At 41.8% G+C, this 22,601-nt stretch overlaps 1 protein-coding gene across 1 annotated transcript in view; it reads left to right on the forward strand.

Moving 5' to 3' along the window:
- Nucleotides 1-619: 619 nt before the first annotated feature.
- The window catches only part of TESK2 (testis associated actin remodelling kinase 2), a 93,983-nt gene continuing 72,001 nt past the window's right edge, over nucleotides 620-22,601 (forward strand). The window contains exons 1-2 of the mRNA XM_054980233.1: nucleotides 620-862; nucleotides 13,285-13,591. Coding sequence (XP_054836208.1) covers nucleotides 13,370-13,591 — 222 coding nt within the window. The 5' untranslated portion in view covers nucleotides 620-862; nucleotides 13,285-13,369. The remainder of the gene's footprint in view (nucleotides 863-13,284; nucleotides 13,592-22,601) is intronic.

Consider the following 22,601-nt stretch of genomic DNA (forward strand, 5'->3'; position numbering starts at 1 on the left):
GGGCAAATAGGACTTGTAGGATTATATATAGAATTATATATAAAATAACCATAACTACATAAATTAGCAGTGTATTCATATTTCACTAACTGAAACTGTTTCTACATTTTACACACGAAATCATGGTGCAGTGCCCAGAGGCTGGGCAATTAGAGACTCCAGTCTGCTACAATTACAAAACACCGCCCTCATCCGCCGCGAAGGATAAACCTTTTTTTTTTTTTGAATTGGCTCTCGTACTTCTCGTTATCTGACAAGATATCCTCATTGGCCCGACGTCCTGTCGATGATCCTCCTTCAGCGGATGGCCAATGGGTCTGAAGCGCCCCTAGCAACCTCCCCTCTCTCCCCGCCGCCTTTTCGTTGGCTTCGGTCGGGACTGTTGTTGTGCACCAGTCAAAACTGGCCTGTCAATCAAGCTCTCTTTCTTTAACCAAAAGATCGCCCCGACCTTCGCGGTGTCTATATCTCAACGTGATTCGTACTAGGAGCCGTCGATCAAAGTTGGGCTGCGTCGATTGGTGAACGTTGCTGAAGAGAGGCAGGCCCCACCCTTCGGTCCCGTGGTGGCTTCCAGCCAGGCAGGCGACTCAGTCGGTCGGTGACGGCTGGTGGGCTGAGTGTGGTGTGCGCGTTCTCGTTCTCTTCCTCGGGGCTGTGGAGGGGGTGGAGAGCCTGAGGCCTTGTGCTGACATTCCTGCTGGGAGAACTCGCGTTTGTGCCCTTTCCATGCTTGGACCTTTCTTCACGGGGTAATAGACCTTCTCCTCGGCTCTCGCGCCCGCTGAAACCTCGGCGCCACTTAAGGGGCGTGTGAATATGAGGCGTGTGCAGGACCCGCTGCCCCTCCTCTTGGAGGCAGGTGAGTAAAGGAGAGCGGCGGGGTGAGTGTGAGTGGCCGTCGTAGCAGGAGCGCTTGAGTACGAGTTCCTTGTCGTACATAAGACAAGAGTTGAAGAAGGATTAGTGGGCCGGTGTGTGCGGAGGATTAAGGGGATGGTGGCTCCATAAAGCGGCTGGTTCTGAGGGGAGTCGGGAATGTGTCTCTTTCTTCGCGCTGATGTTGAGGAAGGCGTCAAAGTCGGGGTAACTTTCCGGGAATATATAACGTGATATTAGAAGAGTGCCACCCTCACCCACCCACCCCTTGACTCCAGCATTGTGAAAAGAAGCACGAGTACAAACTGTCGTTGAAGCTCGAGGGAACCCTTTAACTTTGCAGCATTTGAAGTAAAGTATGCGTCCCATGTAATAGTTATTATTTTGCCACGTAAAACAAGTACCGGGCCCTCTACAGTGGGGCATAGGCAAATGGACACCTGGCTTGGGGTGGGGGGTAAGAGAAAGCGGATGAGAGAGCTACGGGGAGGGAGGTGATTTCTTTGTCTTATCTTTGCAGCTCTTCCTCCAGCCCCGAACCCTACTGCTATCCCCAACATTTATGCAAATAATGATCTACACCATTTTATTGGTTGTACTTATCAAGCAGGTGCCAGTGTTTGCACAGGTTTTTTTGGATGAAAGGTGTGACAGAATATCCAGTGTCACTTAATCCATAATCCTGCCATTGTTGCTTTTAGGTAACTTTTTCTCTTATAAAAGGTTTGCTTTGACCGGAATATAAAAAATAATGTTTACTGTGTTGGTTTAATTATTCTTTTGTCTTCCTTTGTTTTCCTGTGGACTTGCTTTGGATACATTTGTGCTGGGCTTCTTTGAAGAAAGATTTTTTTAATGCAAACTTATTACTGTATTGGCATTTGAGGTAGCACAAAGCACTGTTTGGTTTTCCTGTGTCCTTGTTGGTTGGGTGCTTTAGTTTATTTAAAACAGTTACTGCAGTTTTGTTCTTTGATATTACTAGAATTGTTCCTGTGAGGCTCTTAGTGGAATTATTAACTTTCTATTTATGAATAGAAATCTTCACGCTTTAACTTTAGAAAAAATCATTTTTATGGATAAAATGGAATTCTGGCCTTTCAATTTTACAACTTGAGATAAGGCCTGTATAGGAAGCCCTCTTACAATAGTGACTACATAATAAATACTTTCATTATTTGATCTTGGCTTGACAGGGTGAACCTTGTGTAGTGATGAAAAAAACATATGCCAATGTCTAGCCTTTTTAATGTCCCAAAGGTTTAGCTTTTAATCCAGCATGCTATTTTGCTCTGTCTTCCAATTTCAATGTAAAGATCTGAATATCAATGTGTTAGTAGTACAGAATGCATATATACATTAGTAGTACAGAGGCTTTACAATGTTTAGCATAAGTTACATTCATTTTCTGAGTAACTTTACTGCTCCTCTAAACACTTTTAAGTTTAGTTTGTCTCTGAATGGAAATAAGGCAAATTGCTATTAAGAGATTAGATGGAGAAAATAATAGAAGAGCTTCTAGTTTTGATGTGTCTTTGGAAAGACAAATACAGTACATCTGAAAAGCCCAAAGAACAAATTAATAACTTTATTAAAAGCAAGAACAAGTAAAAAAATAACTTTGAAGATTAATAGGCTTATTGTGGCATAAGTTTTTGTGTGCCAGAGCCAACTATCATATGTGATAAGGCTGAGAACAAGGTTGGCTCAAGATAGTTGTGGTGTCTATAATAATTGTGTTCTTAATCTAAGAACTATTTTGTCACGGTTCACATACAAAAATAGCAATTAACTTTAGTACCTAATATTGGGGAAAATCATAGATAGTGACAAGGTTAAGATAGAATATCTTTTTTAAAAGGACTGACTTGTATTAAACATAGCACAGAGGACAATGAACCATTATCTGCTGGTGTTCTAGTTTCTATCCTGACCTGTTCCTTGGATATGCACACAGGTACACAAGCTTTGCATTTTGTGCACTGTTTTGCAAATGAATGCAAATGTGACTTCAAGCGGAAATATCTTAGTGTAGAGGATTGGTAATGTAAATTACTGGTGGGCTGGCTTCAGTTTTTGTAGTTTACTCTTAAAAAAAAATAGAAGTTTAATGGTATACTGATATGTTTACAAAGCAAGAGTGCATACTTAGGATGTGTTAACGGTCCTAATGTATCCTTTTGTTTAAGAATATAAAAACTGCATCTGGGAAACCCCCAAGGAGGGCATTATAGTGATGGCCATCCTCCATTCGTCCCCAGTATTTAGTAATTGATAAAATAAAAAATGATTTAAGGATAAAATGGAGGAGAGTCGAATGATGTGAGCTGTTTTGTGTCCCCAAAGGGAAATGGGAAATCACTTCTGTTAGTCTCTTGCCTCGAAAACCCCACAGGAGTCACTGTAAGTCAGCTAGACTATAGCTTGACAGCTTTTTCCACCACCACCAGGGAACCAGATTGGGAGCAGATCACATTGTCCCAGTGGTAAAATCTTGCACTTTATTGCTAGATAAATATGATTTCCTTGTAATGGAGATGTGGTTGAGGATAGATAACCTGTTACAGCTTTGCATTCCCTGTATCTTAGGAATTCATTCTGTATCTCAGTAGCTGAACATTCACTGGCTTTAATGTACCAAGGTTTTACTTTTCACTGTAAATCTATTGAGATGTGACACATGCATGTTAAAATGTCTGTGCTGCGTAAGTCATTCTTTTCCACCTTCTAGTTTTTTGAGCTGATTGGTGTCAGATAAATACCCAAATCTGCATTGTTGTAGCTGTAATGTTAGAGGACAAAAGTGTTTTAAATACAGCAGTCTGAAATGGTTTTCAGTCACACTTCCATAGTAGATTTTTTTGGTGACTTATTGTTAGTTTCTGATATCCTGTAACTTGAAAAATAAAAGCTGACAATGACTGTTCCTTGTGATGATGAGTAACAAAACACTATCTGTCTAACTTCCTTATCCACAGGACTGAATAGGCTTCTGATCTTACTTTCTCTTTTCCAGCACTTCTAACTTCCCTCTGGCTCTGAGATGAATCCTTTTGTGGTCTTGTGATTTGTTTATACTGACAATATTCCTACAGACATTGATTCCTGCTAGGCGTGTGCTGAAAAAGTCCATCATATGCATGTTTACTTAGAAGTAAAACTTGCTGTTTTGAGGAGGTTTTCCTCTCAAATAAGTATGCATAGAATTACAACCTTAATGTAGGGCACTCTGATGTGGGGGTGTTGGTAGAGACAATTGGTGCAGTGGGAGAATTAATTTTAATTAATCTCTGAGACTTCTATGCATTTCACATACACTTCTTCAGGGGATCTGTAAAATATCATAATCTGAACAGTCCCAGGTTGCTGTGGGAACTGTGAAACATGTAGGGGTCTCAGAGTTGAATTAAAATTAATTCTCCCACTGCACTAGTTGTCTCTTGGATTTTTTTGCTCCATGTTTTATTGAGACTGCCTTTTCTTGCTACTTGTATATAGCGCAGTGTACTGTTGTAGGCTTTACCCAAAGCATTAGATGGACCATGGATATGTTCCAATAAGATTGACCTTATTTCTTGATAGTGTAAAGGAAAGATGGGAGGAGATGAGACCGTAGAAACAATGTGAAAGACTATAGCAGGTTTAATTTGAGGTGTAATTCACTAGAATTCTCCTTTGTAGGGTTGAGAAAATTAGTTAAAAATCCCATCCAATCAAGAATGGTCTTGAGTAAATGCAGCCTCCCATTTCCTGCATCATGGCGTTACTTGATAGCAACACACCTGCCATGGAAGATTAGTTACCCCTCACTCTACCCCCATCTACAAAAAGCTTCTGTTTTCTCTCTTTCTAATGAAGTTACATAGCTTAATACAGGTGTATGCAATGTAGTGCCTACGGGCATCATGGTGCCCACCAGTGCATTTCCAGGTGCCCTCCAAGTGTTTTTACAAAATAGGTGGGGCTTTTACCCAGCAAGGTTTCTGATTGACCATTGGAGATTTGATTGACTGTGCAGATTTTTAAAAAGGTTGCTTTGAAAAAAGCTGCCTCTAGTATTCAAAGATCGTCAGCATGTTACTGAAGGTAAGCTGTGGCAGCTATTTTGTGGCTGCACCCACCACTCTATCAGAATTCCAAGTGTGTCTGCAGGCTACAAAAGGTTGGAGACCCCTGGCCTAATGCCTCATAGTGGCTGTCTGCTGTAATAGTTGGCCTATCTGATCAGGAATGTAAAATTCAGGGGAAGCAAAAAGGAGTGGTGGTGTTTTTCTTTGCAAACCCCACCCATCTCTTATATTGTCTTTTGGTCTTCCATTGTAATACTGCTCAGCCCAGAGATCTCCAGCATAGCACCCATGGGTGCCATAGTACCCACTGGCTTTTTGACTAATGGGGATAAATTCCAAAGGGTCTAGAATGAAACGGAGGGGGGAAAGGAATCTTTGGATCATATTCTGCTAGTTGACTGATCAACAAAGTGCTAACCTCATCCTGGGCATGCATGGCACAGCTGCGCATCCTTGGCTTGCTGACTTTCTTATGTCTCTGGGCTTGGCAGCCTCTCCCTCTGGTTATACAAGGATAAACCGTCTCATTTATTTATTTCTTTGTTTGTTTAAATTTGTATTCCGCCCTTCCCGCACCAGCAGGCTCAGGGTGGATCACATTTATAGACATTAAAATTACAAGCACAATTTAAAACATAATAAATACAATATAAATATTTAAAAACAAACACAAGCAGCACAAACAGTTCATTAATCCATTTCCAACTGTAACTAATAATTAAAGGAGACTTCTTTTTTGGAGGTAGATGTTCTAATGGGGGCCCCCGTTCTACCCTATTTCGGCTAGCGGGGGCCCTACCCAGCATCAACCAAACGCCTGGCGGAACAGCTCTGTCTTACAGGCCTGGCGGAATGATAACAAATCCCGCTGGGCCCTGGTCTCATTAGACAGAGCGTTCCACTAGGTTGGAGCCAGGACCGAAAAGGCTCTGGCTCTGGTTGATGCTACCCAGGCCTCCCTGGGGCCAGAGATCATTAGTAGCTGTTTATCACTAGATCGAAGCGTCCTCTGGGGCACATATGGGGAGAGGCGGTCCCAAAGATACGCAGGTCCCAGTGTGCATAGGACTTTATAGGTTAATACCAAAATCTTGAATCTGATTTGGTACTCTACTGGTAACCAGTGCAGCTAGCGCAATACTGGTGTAATATGTGCACTTCTCAGCACTCTGGTGATGACACGTGCCTCTGCATTTTGGATCAGCTGCAACCACCGGATCAGATTCAAGGGAAGCCCTGCATAGAGCACATTACAGTAGTCTAGCCTAGAGGTGACCATTGCCTGAATCACTGTAGTTAAGTCGCGGGTCGAAAGATAAGGGGCAAGTTGCCTAGTCAGCCGAAGATGGAAGAAAGAAGACTGGGCAACTCCATATTCAAGGAGGCATCCAGGATCACTCGCAGGCTCCTGACTCTCGGGGCTGGAACAAGTTCCGCCCCATTGTGAAGCCGGGGTTTCAAATCTACACAGCCGTGACTCAAATATAGGATCTCGGTCTTCATGGGATTTAATTTCAGCCAACTCTGTTTCAACCATCCAGCCACGACCTCAAAGGCATGCTCCAGATATAACTGGGTGTCATCAGCGTAGTGGTGACACCCAAGACTGAAGCTTTGCACCAGCTGGGCGAGGGAGCAAATATAGACGTTGAACAATAATGGGGAGAGTATTACCCCATGCAGCAAACCGTATACCAGTGGGTGGTAAGAGGACAGTTTCTCCCCCAGTGCCACCCTCTGTCCCAGACCGTGGAGAAAAGAGACCAGCCACTGTAGTGCCGTCCCCTGTATCCCCACATCAGCGAGGCTGTAGGTCAAAAGCTCATAATCAACCGTATCAAACGCTGCTGAAAGGTCTAATAATATCAGCAGTGCCGATCTACCTTGATCCAGGTGTCTGCAAAGATCATCCTTGAGGGCAACCAGCAATGACTTCATCCCTTGTCCTGGGCGAAACCCCGACTGGAAGGGATCCAGAGCTGAGGTCTCCTTCAGGAAACTCTGCCGCCCACTCAATCACCTTACCCAGAAATGGGACGTTCAAAACGGGGTAGTAACTGACCAGGTTGGCGGGATCCAATGATGGTTTCTTTAAGAGAGGCCTCACCACTGCCTCCTTTAATGGCCCGGGAAAAACACCGGTGCTCAAGGACAAGTTGATTACAGCTGCCAAGGAATCCCATAGTCCATCACTAGTGGCTTTCATCAGCCATGATGGACACAGGTCCAGGATGCATGTGGAGGCCTCACTATCTGCAGAATCCTGTCCACCTCCTCCCCCGAGAGTGGGCTGAAATGATCGAATATCAACCCAGAAGACGGCCAAGGGGCCTCTTGTTCACATACCATATCAACTGTGGCTAGCAAGTTGTGGCGGAGAGACAAGATTTTGTCAGCAAAAGAGCTTGAAAAAGCCTCACAGCTAATGTCCAAATTCAAATTTTGATGGTCTCCTCCCAACAGGGAGACCAATGAGCCTACCACATTAAACAGTTTTGGTGAGTGTGGGCATGGGAACTGAAACCAAAGGACAACTCTTGCTCCTTCCCTCAAACTCTTTTGTGCAGGAGGTGCATCAGAAGAGCAAAGGAGACCTTTGCATCTGTACAACACATCCATCTAAGAGTATATGCCTTCATCACAGGATGACACTTGGTTTGGAGCTTCTCAGTGTTTTGTGATTTGCACTGCTTTCATGGTAGTCACTTCTGATGGTGTCCACTATCCTTTACAACATTCCAAAAAAATTATCTATGTATCTATTTCATCTATTACCCATATTTCCATGCAATGGAAATTTACATAATTCTCCTTTTCATTTTATCCTCATAACAACCCTGTGAGGTAGGTTAGACTGAGAATGTGTAACCGGCCAAAGGTCACCCAGTGAGCTTCCATGGCAGAATGAGAGTTTGAAACTGGGTCTACCAGATCCTATTCTGAACCTCTAGCCACTATACTACATTGACATTTGTGGGATAGTTGTTGAACAGTAGCAAGCAGCTGGGCCTGGGGAGTCATTAGGCCTGCCAGTCCACTGGTGGGAGTGGGATCCCCCACCCCCAGCCTTTGCCCCCCCCCGCCAGCTCTCACCTGGCCAGTGGAGGGAAGAAGGGTCTGGGAACATGGTGGGGAGGGGAGAAGTGTGTTCCTGCGTGCTCTGTAGGATTCCCACTAAGGCCCCTGTTCACCAGGAATGATGTTGTTCCTGGAGAGACATGGAAGTAATGGGTCATTCTAGGGGCAACTGAGTGAAAATTGGCTACCAATTTAGTTTTTGAAGTGGATTTTCATTTAGTCATCCCCGGTGCGACCTGTTACTTCCGTGTTGTGGGATGTTCTGGAGTATGCAAGGTAGGTGCCCCCTGCACAACTCCCCCCATCCCCCATTTGATCCCCCCCCCCCCGGGGACCTGGCAATCCTAGGAGTCATGCAAGTCATCCAGTAGTTGTTGCCAAGCCTGGCCCTGCTGAGTCCTCCGTTTTTGGCTAAAACAACCCCCTTCCCCTGCCTTTTTCTGAGAGAAATCAAGAATTGAAGGCTGACAATGCTGTTGCGGCTCCCTAGCAATCCCCACAATGGCCACTGAGAGGGAATTTGTTTCTTTAAGCTACAGGTTCTACTTCTGTTTTTTTTTAAAAAAAAACCATATATAAAACATGCACACATACACATTAGATTTTTCTGCAAACCTGGGGCATTTTTGAGATTTGTAGAAAGATCTGTCTTGTCTGATCATGGCTCCAGTCTTTGGATTTCAGTATTTGCAGATTTGGCCATGTTGAGAATTAGAGTTGGGGTGAAGAAGGCAGGAAAAGCTCAGGCTGTGCATCTGAGAGAGGATACAATAGGAGTGACTTAATTGTAGGGGGACTTGTAGAAGCCCTGCTTCTTGGGGTTACAAGCTGGTACTCATGGTATACACACTAATTCCTTTTTGCTTTAGTTGAAGTAGTTAATTTGGGGCAGATTGAACTATATTATCAAATTGAAATCTTACAGCTCTAAGAATGTAGAATACATTGTTTTATTTATTTAAACCATTTCTAGCCTACCCTTTTTTGTCCTCCTTTCCATATAGTCAGTATTATTCAAAGTCAGAAGAAACTTGTATTTTGAAAGAACTCAGAAAATAAACATTCTTGTAACGCTGGTTGAAAACAGTCTTTAATAGTTAAAATACTTAGATAGATGATAGTAAGTATACGTTCTCCTGTCACATTGTCTCTTACAATATTGTATATTGTCTTACATTGTGCTATAATTATTAACATATATGTATTTGAAGGGGTAAAGAGCAACTAAAACAATTTTTTGAAACTTTACCTTAAACATTTTACTCATTCTAGAAAATAAAATACATCACAAGAGACTCGCAATTTTTCCACTGGAAAAAATTGCAGAGGCAGGAGACAAAACCTAGTGGTTCCCCTACTGTTTGTATGTTGGTTCACCCCAGGCCCCCCCCTCCTTGTTTGTTTTTTCCATACAGCTTTCACATCTCTACAGTAGGAAGATGTAGAAAGGGGTTTTCTAGGGGCATAATGAAAACCTGAAACAGAAGAATGAGAGCCAGGCTAGGGGACAGGAAAGCCAATTGTAACTTTGTCCTTTGAACATGGTTATAGTAATTGAAACCTAAGTGTTACTGGCAGGAGCATTGAAGGGATGAATCATGGCATTTTGATTTTTTTGCACACCTAAATAGGTTCTAAGGTTTAAAAATACCAGTCTGTCTGGTGTGAGGCACAAATCTGAGACACCTTGGCTCCATGTGGAAAGTTAATGCCTGGTCAGTTTACTGGGTTTAGACTTCGCTTTTCTAATACAAGACATTAAATGAGCTGTTTGTTTCAATACAACCTTTTTATAATGTGAATTAATTCCGCTAAACTAGCACACAATCTAGCCAAAAGGCAGGCTCTACTTGAACCAGAACAGCAGGAGGTAAAGCAGATCATCTTTGGGGGATTTTTGGCTGTGATTATGGGAAATATAAAGCATGATAGCACTATCTAGTACCAGAATTCATTGATTTGAAGTAGCAGTGATCACTGACCAGGAGAGGCTATGTATGTTGGAAAATACCAGAACTTAACATGAGGATAGGTCTGATTATTTATGTTTACAAATGCTTTGGAAAAATTCTACTTAGCCTTGTTTTACAGATGTACCTAGAAGAGACACCTGTAAATGATTTGTTAAAGCAGTCTTGCAAGAGAGCTTCAGAACTCTGAATTCATCTTTTGCGTTCATTGGATAGTGTGCTTTGAAAATAAACTGTGGAATGTAATGGTGCGAGGAGAAATTCACTTCCATGAATATTTTAATCTGCTATATAATTGCATGTGTTTTAAGAACTAGCAGATTTCTCCGATGTCAGTCATATGGATATTGCATTTGTTTGGCTTTGAAATGTGCGATACATACACCTTTCCATAGTGGTGTTTTCCAGTATCCTATAGCTTCTGCAACTGAAATCTTTATTTTTAATATATATTAAAAAGACATTTTTTTACCATATGCATAGCTGAGTACAGAAAATAACTTCGTAGCTCCAGGATGTGTACCATGTGCTTAGGCTGAGACAATTTTACTGAATACTATAGAGATTGGCTTCATTATATTTGAAAAAAGCTGAAACTAGCTTCTAGATGTGTGGCCAGCACTGCTGCAGTGAATGTGCTTTTGGCTGTTGCGGGAAGTGTCTTTGACATCACAGGTGAAAAGCAGTCATCCACTCTTTGCCTATATGTTTTATGATGGATGCTTGGCAGGTGTTACTATGAAGGTTTTGGCATTATGTTTGAAAGTCTTGTAAAGAATATGCATTTACCAGGTGTCACTTTCAAAAGTGTTTACTAAGTACCATGTTTTCTGTAGAAAATGGTGGCTACTGTTGACTAGTTAAGGGGTAATATAAGGAATACTTTTCCCTCTAGAAATTCACTCTGAAAGATTACCTCCTATGCACAAACATGTACATGTTCAAACCTGCCTGTATTACATTACAAAAACAGCCTTGAGCTAGTTTGCAGCCTTGAGGCTTTAAAATAACCACAGAGTTTGGTCCAAGACTTGACCTAATTTCATGAGTATTGGAAAAGGTTGCCTAAGATTAAGTAGAGAATCCTACTTAATCCATGCCCCTCAAAATAGGGGCATGGTGGAACATATGAGGGGCTTAGGTCATGAAGGGCTTGGAATGTAATAGAGGACTTCCATGTACGCATCCCCAACTGGAAGGAGAACTGCATGAACAAACAAATCCAGCACTTGCTGCCCCTCTCTGTGATCCAACAGCTGAAATGGCTCATGAAAAGCACACATTTAGCAAAAATGCTAAAATTATTCTTGTCACGGAAATATGGATTAGAGCACATTATACTTAGTGATACACATGTATTCTAGAGAACTCTGTATAAATTTTACTGTAGTTTTTTCTAGCATGTTGTATAATTACACAGGTGCTCTTTCATTTTTGACATCTAATTAAAAATAGTGGATAGTAGCAGATAAATATTTTCTAATTGTTAGAAGGGATCAAAGATTACCTGCTCACTTATTTTATTTATTTATTTAAATTAGGTCTCCTCTCCAAGAGAGGAGAGATTTTATGTTGCTAGTCAGCCTTACTACTAATCCAGAGAACGCTTGTTTTTTCACAATTAAGCTTAAGTTTGTTCACCCTCATCCATCCCATTACTGACCTCAAGCACTGGTTCAGAACATCAATATCATAGTTGGAATTAGGTGGAAAAGAAAGGTAGAGCTGGTTATCATCCGGGTATTGGTAACACCACAACCCAAACCTCCTGATGACCTCTCCCAGTTGCTTCATATAGATATGAAATGAAACCTGCGGAACCCACAAGCCAGTGGCAGAGCAGGAATCCCCCATCATCACCTTCTGAGACACTTCATCCAGATAGGACTTGAACCACCATTTTTAGTATTTAGGACGATTAATATGATGTGAGGATTCTTAAGAGCAGTTTGAATTAATGCCTCTTTTGTTTAGATCATTTGACTGACTCTTACGTCAGTTAAATGTGACTGAACTTCACTAAGAATGTGATCGTCATGTTAACTGGCCAACATGACATTATGTTAATCAGAACTGTTCCCAAATTGAAGTGTGTTTTTCTAACATTGTATATGAATATACAGTTCTAGTTTGGAGATAACTGAGTTCGCACAAATGTGGTAATTGTTCCAGACACAGTTAAAATTATTTTAAATGATTTTATTCCACATGCACAGCTTTTACTTTGAATTGGCTAACCTGAAATAACTATCCGTTTTTTAAAAAAAATTCCCAATCACTGATGTGGTTTATTTATTTAAACTTGTTTGGGGATTATTCCTCCCTCAGCCACATTATCTGTCTGGACTATTCTCTGTCTCTTCCACTATGCTCAAATATATAATCGTCCTCAGCTGAAATTTTAAAAATTCTCTTGATCTATTCTGCCCTTGTAAATACAGTCCAGCTTTTCTTTATCCTGTTTCCAAACTCCTGTAGCAAGTTGTTTGTTCTCAACTGTCTATCTTCCATTTCCTTTCCTAACCTTGTACAGTCCAGCTGTCTCCCTCTGAACTTCACAGAAACTGCCATCACTCAAATTACTGATAAATTTCACATTGCCAAATATAAAAGTCTGTATCCCCCCCAACCCCCCCAACCCCCAATTTCCTTACATCTACATCCTTTGATAGTTTCACTATTCTGTATCAGTGTAGGTGTGTTTTTTGCAGAGTTCAGCCTCAGAGAAGACATGCTGTTCATGTTAGTTCAGGCTAACAAACAAGTGCACAAGAATTGCGTGTGTAAATTGCTAACAAAGCTACTGACCCACAAAGTATTTATTAGCCCATGTACCCCAATATGTGAATGATTTGTGACCCCCAAAGGAAAAAAAATGAAGTTTTGTAAAGCTTCCCTTCCTGGTCCCTGTGTGAGTAAAACTGGCTCCACAGGTCTGGAGGGGTCTGAATGGGAGAGGGATATGGCTCAGTGGTATAGCATATGCCTTACATGGAGGAGATCTCGGGTTCAATCCCCTGCATCTCCAGTTAAAAGGTTCAGGTGGTAGGTGATGTGAAAGACCTCTGCCTGAGAGCCGCTGGTCTGAGAAGATAAAACTGACATTGATGGATGGTTGGCCTGATTCCGTATAAGGCAGCTTCATGTGTACGTGTATATGTATATAATGGATCATGCATTTTTCTCCCCATAACAGTTATGCTTTGATATTTAAAGTGTGGCATTCTAATGATTTGTGAAAGGAAAATAATTCAACTATATATCCTTTGTTCTTTTTTTTTTTTTAGTATTCAGCCGGAGAAAGGAAAAACAAATTAAGCACCTAAGATGTGAGAGATCTACTGCTTTTTAAAGGACTGTATTGATTGCAAGATGGACCGGAGTAAACGAAATTCAATAGCAGGATTCCCTCCACGATTGGAGCGTGTTGAAGATTTTGATGGGGGTGGTGGAGGTGATGGGACCGTTTCCCAGATGGGCAGAGTTTGGACTTCTTCATACAGGGCCTTGATAAGTGCCTTTTCAAGACTTACACGACTCGATGACTTCTCCTGTGAGAAAATTGGATCTGGTTTCTTTTCTGAAGTGTTCAAGGTGAGTAAGTAACAATGTCCCTTTCTTCCATATTTCATGTAGTAATTAGAGGATATGATGTGTGTTTCTTTTCTTGTTAGCCACATAAAGCTTTTGCCTGTGCTTTGCCTAGGTCTGTTGAGTGATGGGATGTTTAAATACCTTAAACATTTGTTCCCTTTACCTATAATGCCTCCTGAGGAAACTTAAGGTACATTCAAATGGAACACTTGGTTCAGCAAGTCATTTTGTGTTCAAGTTGTGTTTCATCTCATTTCATATCAGTTAAATAATTCATACATTTTAATATGTATCTGTCTGGGAATGCATGGGTTGTATCCTAGACTCTAACAAAGCTAATGACCCACAATTTTGTAAATTGTGAATTTATGGGTACAATGTCTACTGCTTTATGTTAGTGCTAAAAAAATGCTTATGCTCTGTTTCAGCATTTCTTCAACTCTGTATTGGATTTTTGCTGATGTTGGGTCTTTGTAAATTGGTATTTATATACCCCTATAGCATTTTCAGAGAAATGTCTTTGATGTTGACTGTATTAATCTCACATGATGTAATCTGCCTTGAGTCTCATTGAGAAAGGCAGACTATAAATGACATAAAAAAATAACATTTTTAGAAATGCATGCAAAGATAAAGGGAAGAGAGGAGAATGATGTAAGCTGCTATGGGTCCCCTTTGGGGAGAAGGGAGGGGTTTAAATGAAGTAAATAAAATCATGTCTGTCTTTAGCATGAATTGGCACAAGACGCTCAGCCATTTGTGTGTGTAGCTGATGAATTAGAGTATGCCCAGTGGTCTTCCATACACAACATACTTGGGGAAGAGGCAAAGTACCTTGTTCACAGAGCTTACTGTTAACAAAGGTTAGGGAGTTACAGGTTTACTGTATAACTGTTTCAGGAACTGTAGTCATGATTTGCTGTACACATCCCACATTTTAAGATATCAATATACTGTTCTAGCTGCCTTCCTGTATTTAAGCTGTTGTTGAAACTGCTAGAGGGTATTGGCTCCTCTTAAAGCCAGACGTTGGGCTTAGGCTTGTGTACTGATTCGGGTGTTAGCCATGGATACTTACGATGCTTGTCTTCCTTGTAGTCCAAAAAGGAAAGATGTTACTCCTTAGTCATATTTTAGCAGTGTATAGAATTTGCAGTGTTATCAGAGTCAGGTTCTAATTATATGCTAAGTTATTCTCATGGTCTTCCCCCGCCCGCCCACAATCCCATGATTACCGTGGTGTGATCAATTAGATGTGCTTCGACAATTCCATACTTAGAACTTAATTCCCAAGTGTGCAGAACCCAGTTCAGATTTCTATGGTCTTGATCTGCACAGTCATTTAAGAGGATCATTGCTTGGAATTTCTTTGGGCTTCCATTGTAGCTTGTTCTGAAAGGGAATGCCACAAGTCTTTTGGCAACATCTGTGCATTTCCTTTTTTTCTTGTTCTAGGCAAGTGTTTTGATGAAGATGACACTTGTGGCTTTCCCCATCTGCATGAACAATAATTGGTTTTCTGTGGGGGAGGAGGGAAGGGGAGATTGAATTAACACAGGAATTAAGTCAACTAAAGGTAAGGGTGAAACAGGAATATATATGAAAAGGAAGGATGAAGCAGCTGCTGCTGCATGATCATGAAAAGATAAGACCAAGCCTGCAGCCAGAAATAGGTAAATGAATCCATTGAACGGGTACCATCTCATGCAGGCATGCATATATTCCTACATAAAGTGATGCATTAGGCAGAAATGTTTATTTTTTATTTTGTGTGCAAATGTCATCTAAAAGAAAAATATGTTCTTTCACCATGATAACAGTATTTCATAGGTGACAAGGCTATATGATAGGGAAGTAAACATTTAAATGTTAAGGATTTACCATTTATATATTTGCTAAAAATGTTTTTCAAGGCTTAGAGGGTTGCCTGTGTATTGCAGAATTGTCTATGTTTGTGAAATGTGTGTTTTCCAGTGTTTGGCTTTCTCTTATTGTCTGCGGACAAGACTGACACTGCAGCATGTTAATATGTTTGTTTTTCTTAACAAAAATCAATAACAGACTTGAAAATATATAAGAATATATATATATGCAGGCTAGATTGGGAGGCTGTTAATGCTTAAATGATAAAGTAGTTGAAATAAATAGTATCTATATCCTGAAACTAGGAATGAGCCAGTTTGGTGTAGTGGTTAAGAGTGGCGGGACTCCAATCTGGAGAGCTGGGTTTGATTCCTCACTCCTCCACTTGAAGCCAGCTGGGTGACCTTGGGCTAGTCACAGTTCTCTGGAGCTCTCTCAGCCCCACCCACCTCACAGGGTGTTTTGTTGTGGGGATAATAATGATATTGTAAACTGCTCTGAGTGGGCATTAAGTTGTCCTGAAGGGGGGTATATAAATCAAATGTTGTTGTTGTTATCCTGAGGTTCTCAGCATGCTTAAAAGCCTATAAAAATTAATGTCTCCGATACAGATATTCTCTGTTTTCTGATCGGTGGCAACAGCTCCACAATGCCGTTCTATTCTGCTTCCAATGAATCAGAGCAGTAACTGCATCCCTCCAAACTGCAACAGTGACAGCAAGATTGCTGTGCTGTTGAAGGATCAGGCCCAGCGTTGCCACAGTGTAAGGTGAGAGCAGCTGTTCCATGAGCAACTGCCTTCATAAATCTGTGCAGCAGCCCCCTCACTGCAATCTGGAGTTGTTCATTCCAAATTACCATTTGGGGTGTAGACCCAGAGGAGTTAGCCATGTTAGTCTGTAGTAGCAAAGTAGTAAAAAGTCCAGTAGCACCTTTAAGACTAACCAACTTTATTGTAACATAAGCTTTCAAGAGCCATAGCTGTCTTCATCAGATCCATGCATCTGATGAAGAGAGTTGTGGTTCTTGAAAGCTTGTGCTACAATAAAGTTGGTTAGTCTTAAAGGTGCTACTGGGCTCTTTACCATTAGGGATGTGTGATCCAGCTTTCTTCATCTGGCTGTATAGCCAAATTTATGTTGAGCTGGCAAAATCTGGCTGTGCTGAATCAAAGGAGAGAATTCTGGATTAGATCTGGGAAGCCAGATCAAAATTGACCTGATGAACCAGGTTAACTGGTTAAATCTGGCAAATATTGGCTGCTTTTTCAGGCTATTTTTCTTCTTTCCCCGGTTTTTCCTAGTCTTTTCCCAGCAGGGGAGGGGGAGTGAGGAAGGAGGAAAGGGGAGTGAGTGGCCAATGATGAGAGCGTGGTTGTCTGACCAGTTGGGATTCCTTGATGGGAGAGAGCCTTTTTCAAATTCTGTGGAGGACATTAAAAGTCACTGTGACGGAGAGCTAAGTGATGCCTGACACAGGTTGGACACTTGTCATCTTACCTGAAGTTTTGATGGGAAATGTAGGCATTTAATTGAAGTTTACAGAGCAGCAGTCTATGGGAGGGAGAACATGCAGTCAGGAGAGGAGTGCAGGCGTCGGGCTCTTGCTGGGGCACCCTCCTTCCCCAGCAAAAAAAGGGGCACCCCCCCTTCCCTTTTGCTGGGTGTGGGGCGGGGGGTTCTGTAAATTTCAATTAAATGAAGAGCCAAGCTGTAAGACCAGGATGCCTACATTTCCCATCAAAACTTGAGGTAAGCTGACAAGTGTCCAACCTGTGTCAGGCGTCACTTGTAGCTTGGCTCTCAGAGCAGACTCTATTTTGAGTCAGAGGTTGGAGAGACTGAAATGGTGTTCTCTTGCCATTGAAACAGGAGGATTCAGAGAGAGACAATTTGACATACCATGTAAATGCCACAAACAAGCAGAGCAAACCCACTGAAACCCCCAAAACAAAGCTAGAGAATGCGGTTGTGGAGGTGTTGGTGTAATGTTAACTTTCTTCATTGCAGTGGTGGGAGGGAACAGGATGGCCAGTGATGAATGACTGCTGTAGCTCGCCGTCCTGTCTTGAGATTCTGTGAGCCAGTGAGAGTGGCAGTGTAGGCTGCAGAACAGACTGCAGAAACTAGAGAGAGGAGAACTTGGGTTTCCCAAAATTATCTCTCTCATTTTCTGAGGCCTTCTTTGTGAGAGGGATCTATTATACTAAGTCACAACAACAGCACCCTTGTGCTTTGTGGTTCTGCTGCTATAAGGCTGATGATGTGGGTGCTTTATTCTGTTTTGTGGTATTCCCTCATTGGCCCTGGGTTCTGCTTAGCTTCTGTGAGTGACACTGGTTCTGTTGGGCTTGCAAAAGTGTCCCTTGCTTCAGTTTGGTTTTGGTGGAAAACGTTGGGTTGATATGTTTCTCTGGTTTTATGTCGTTCCCCGTTGCTTCACTTTTGTTCTAGGGTATTCTGTTCCCTTGGGTCTGTTGGGCTTTCTCTGGGTTCAGCTTGCATTTGGGACTGACCAGTGGCTACTTTGTGTGTTTTTGGCTGAGAGCCAGCTTGGAAATTTTTCCACCAGATGAAACAATGGAAAATGGCTGGGGTTCCCTTGTTCAGGGGCCCATAGGATTGGTCCCAGAATAAGTTCCTTGCAAATTTGGTGGACTTTGCTTGAAAAATGTTACCCCCAGTCCCCTGGACAGTTTTCCCCTTAGGGAATAATGACCAGATAAATTCAGGATTCTTTCATCTTGCTGAACTGGATTAGAGAATTTTATCTGGATTTTGAGGATACAGGTTTTTTTGTTTCCCTGAAATCCAGATCTGGATCAACTTAATTTTTTTTTTGGTGCACTTTCCTAGTTACCATCAGGAGGCCAGCCAGAACAAGTGACCAGGGATAGATTCACTGTCTTCAACTTATTTGGAGGATAAGTCCTTATGAAGGCAGAAGAATGTTCAGATGATAGGCAGTGACAGTGCCACTACAGATTTAACATAATCAGATTTAAATGGTGCTGCTCCATGCACCAGAAGAGGGCTCCTCCGATTTTTTCAGTGACGTTGCCATTTCCTGTTGCTCCTATGTGCTCCTGTAGCTATTGACCTGCTTATGACTGGCACAGTATGCCAAGAAGAATCCATCAGGATTGGGAATCAGTGCAAGGTTTATAGTATCCAGCAAACAAGGTTCTTTAACTTGGTTCCTGACAGGCAACTTTTTAATAAGTTAGGTAAAAGCAAATAAGCTCTTGAGGTGTTTAGTGAGACCAGAGAGAGAGAGAAATTCTTCTGTTTGGGCACAACATTTTCTTGGACAGCTGTTTGATTACACCTAATGCCACCTAAATATAACACAAATCCTTAGGACTGAACCATCTTTCAGTAATGCTGAATTCACTGTTTAAAGCATTTTGCTGAAAGTGAAATAACATTGCAAATACATGATTCAAGGAATATGACAAATTCTTAATGATGAGGGGAAAGTACCTAATTAACAGATACAGCAGCTTTCTGCCCACTGAGTTACACAACTGGCCAGCATCTTATAATCAATCCCAGTACTCTACAAACTCTCCTCTCTTCCCAAGCTCCTTCAGCTGCTGGTGCTACTATCCTCCTCTGTACACTTGGGAGTAATACACTAATACTGTCCTGGCTAGCTTCTGAACAGTTTGCCCCAGAATCGTCCCCCCACCCCATACTCTCTGTATTGATTCCAAGTGAATTAATGTAACTTATCTTCACTTTTAAGCTAAGTGGGTAAGGTAAAGGTGCATCTGGGTACAGATGAGAGAACAGGGAAATTGTGTGCTGGCAAACTACTATGCAGCTACCAGACAAGACATAGCCTCTTAATCCTGGGTCATGCTTAGCTTGAAGCACCTCATTTCATGCAAGGACTCAAGACAGGGAAGGAAATAAATATGGAAAGTGGGAGTGGGAGGAATACAATGAGGCAGAGACACATCACATACCCTTCTTCAGTCAAATAGTAGAGTCCAGTAGCACCTTTAAGACTAACCAACTTTATTGTACCATAAGCTTTCGAGAACCACAGCTCTCTTCTCTTATTGTAGCATAAGCTTTCGAGAGCTCACAGCTCTCTTTGTCAGATGATACATCTGATGAAGAGAGCTGTGGCTCTCAAAAGCTTATTTATTTATTTTATTTGACTTATACCCCGCCCTTCCCGCAAGCGGGCTCAGGGCAGCTTCCAACAAATATATTATTAAAATACAATAAAACATTATAAATAGTATAAAAACCAATATTAATACACAATAATATCAACAATAAAGTTGTATTATCAGCCTTACTCTGAAGCTTTGAGAAAATGTTAATGAAAGAATGAAGAAAATAATAAGACTACTTAGTGGTAGAGTTGAAATTGACCCACAACATGATTGTGAGCTTCAATGTGAATGCATTGATCTCTCCACATTCAACTTGTATTATTTAATGTAGAGTTGGCAGCCCTATATTTAGGAGGCTAAGTACAAGCTTAATTGCTGATAGGGAAGGCAGGGATTTTTTTAAACATATATTGTTAGTTAGAATATGAAGTTTACTAGTGTAATGTCAGGGCTGGATCGACGGGGGGGCAGGGGGGGTAGTCTGCCCCTGGTGCCACCAAAGAGGGGGTGCCGGGCGCAGCTGCCAGCCCCGGGAACATGCTGCCAGCCCCGGGAGTGCACTTGGGGAAAGGCGAACGACGCGGGTGGCCTCCCAGCCACCCGCACTGCCTTTTGCCTGTCTAGGGAGGCTGGGAGGCCGCCTGCGCCATTCGCCTTTCCCCCTGCCCCCGCAGCAAGCCGGCTGTCCCGGTGCACCGTGGAGCTGGCGGCAGCGGTGGCAGTGCGAGTGGCTCGGAGGCTGCCCGCACCGTTCGCCTTTCCTCAGGACAAGGGGTGCGCAGCAAGCTGGCTGCCCCTTGTCCTGCGGGAAAGGCAAAAGGCAGCGCGGGTGGTTGGGAGGCCGCCCGCGCCGTTCACCTTTCCCCAGGATAAGGGGTGTGCGGCAAGCCAGCTGCCCCTTGTCCTGCGGGGCAGGTGAATGGCGTGGGCAGCCTCCCAGCCACCCGTGCTGCCGCCGCCGCCAGCTCCGCAGCGCGCTGGGACAGCCGGCTTGCCACGGGGGCGGGGGGGCACCCCAGCATGATGACATCACAGGAGTGACATCATCACGCAGCGCCTGACTACGGTTGCCCTGGGCGCTGGCAACCGTAGATCCGGTCCTGTGTAATGTTCATGCAGCTGGTTTTGTGCTTCTTGTGTAAATTTTTGTGAATTTGGTTATGAGACTTGCAAGGTAGAAAGTTTCCTCTTATGCATGACATAGTTTATAGTGAGGTAGGGCATTTTTGCTTGAGAACTACGCACTGTGTTGGCCAATATGTACAAGGAAACAGTAGCTTTCTGCTATTTTCTGTAATCGCTGTGTTTAGATATCCAAATTTATTTTATGAAGCAAGTTGTTTTCTCTTTTATGTCTGCTGTATATGCTTCTGTGTGATATACAATTTCTGTGCATGTCTCTATTTCTTCACTGGCTTTTAAAAGTGTAAAAGCGAGTTAGTGTAAAAATTGAATAAGTACTTAATTCTGGCTTTCCACAGTGGAGAAACAGTGTGTAGTAACTAAGATGAAATTTTAATAGACATTAATGTTAATATTCTCTGTAGGGGAGTGGCTCCATAATTACATGTTTGCATTGTGCATTTTCAATTACAATGACTTGAACTATTGTATCAGCCAACAAAATCTACTGGAAACTTATTTGGTTGAAAATGAAATGAAATATTGTAGGTTTCAAGTAAAAATGTCTTATCTGGTGAAAATGCAGACAATATTATTTGCTTTCATGGCATGATGTATCCATTGGTTCCATAATGTGTTCTTTCCACAAAGTGGTAGTGACAAAATATGTATACTAAATTGTCTAATTCATTCTCATGTCATGTGGTTAAATGTGAATACTTAGACAAGGAAAACAAGAGTCTTAGGCTTCTCTTTTCTGAACACATTCATTAGTTTATAAAACAATATAACATAAGTATGTGTAACCAGTTATGCATGTGCTAATGAAATTGTATAAAAATGAACAGAGGACTCCAGCCCAAGTTACTGTATCTATATCATAGAACCTTATATCAAAGTACACATTTTTGTCTTGTGTAATCTAATCTGCCTTTATATGTCAGCTAGTATGATTTGAGAAAGGTGAGTCATCAACTAACATGCTTTAATACTTCAAGCTTAAACATATTATTGAATATAAAAGTTAATTATTGCACTGTAACTTGCTTCTATATAATGCATCTAGTTTCCATAAGTCTATTAATACAGTTATTCAAAACTGAGGTTGAAATAAGAAGGAGCACTTTCATGAAACTTCTTTGACAGTGTCAAAGCCACCACCCACCTTATTCACAAGAGGGGAGACTTATTCACCTGTTTAGGAAACCTTTTTCAGATGGAGCCTTGGCTGACTATATTCCTGTAGCTGTTGCTTTGTTTGCTGTCAGCGATGTTGACATATAGACAAATCTGACCTGCTGCAGAGCAATCTGACATCATCGCGTTCACGTCTGATCCTTAGTAGGTAATCCCAGTGTATGTGCTTATTCTAGCAAGAAGGTGGTGTAGAAGTAGCAGATAGAGAAGGCTATGGCAACAAGCAAGAACAGAACAAAATGAACATTCACACAATTTAGGGATGTTTTATACTTTAAGCATTATATATTTTGTAACAGGCAGTTTTTTAACACCTCAGTTACAGTGATTTTAGGTGCTTTGAGAAGTTTTTTTAAAGCAAAGTGTTAGAGTTTCTTCTGGCATGCAGAATGTCCTGGGTTTAATCCCTGACCTCTGCAGTTGAAAGGACTAGGTACTAGGTAATGTGAAAGACCATTACTTGAGAACTTGGACAGCTGCTGCCAGTCAGAGAACATAGAAGTGACCTTGATGGACCAAGGGACTGATTCAGTATAAAGGAAGCCTCATATATACTAAAGGATATGCAAGCAAGTGCCGTGGAGAGGAATTTCTTCCTGATCTCTCCACGTGTCTGTGAAATGTCTCGATCAAAATGTGAGGGACTTCTTCCAAGTAATTATGGCCTTATTTATACATGCCTAGGAAGAGAAATGGACA

Source organism: Eublepharis macularius, chromosome 5, assembly GCF_028583425.1.
Source record: "Eublepharis macularius isolate TG4126 chromosome 5, MPM_Emac_v1.0, whole genome shotgun sequence".
Lineage (NCBI taxonomy): Eukaryota > Metazoa > Chordata > Lepidosauria > Squamata > Eublepharidae > Eublepharis > Eublepharis macularius.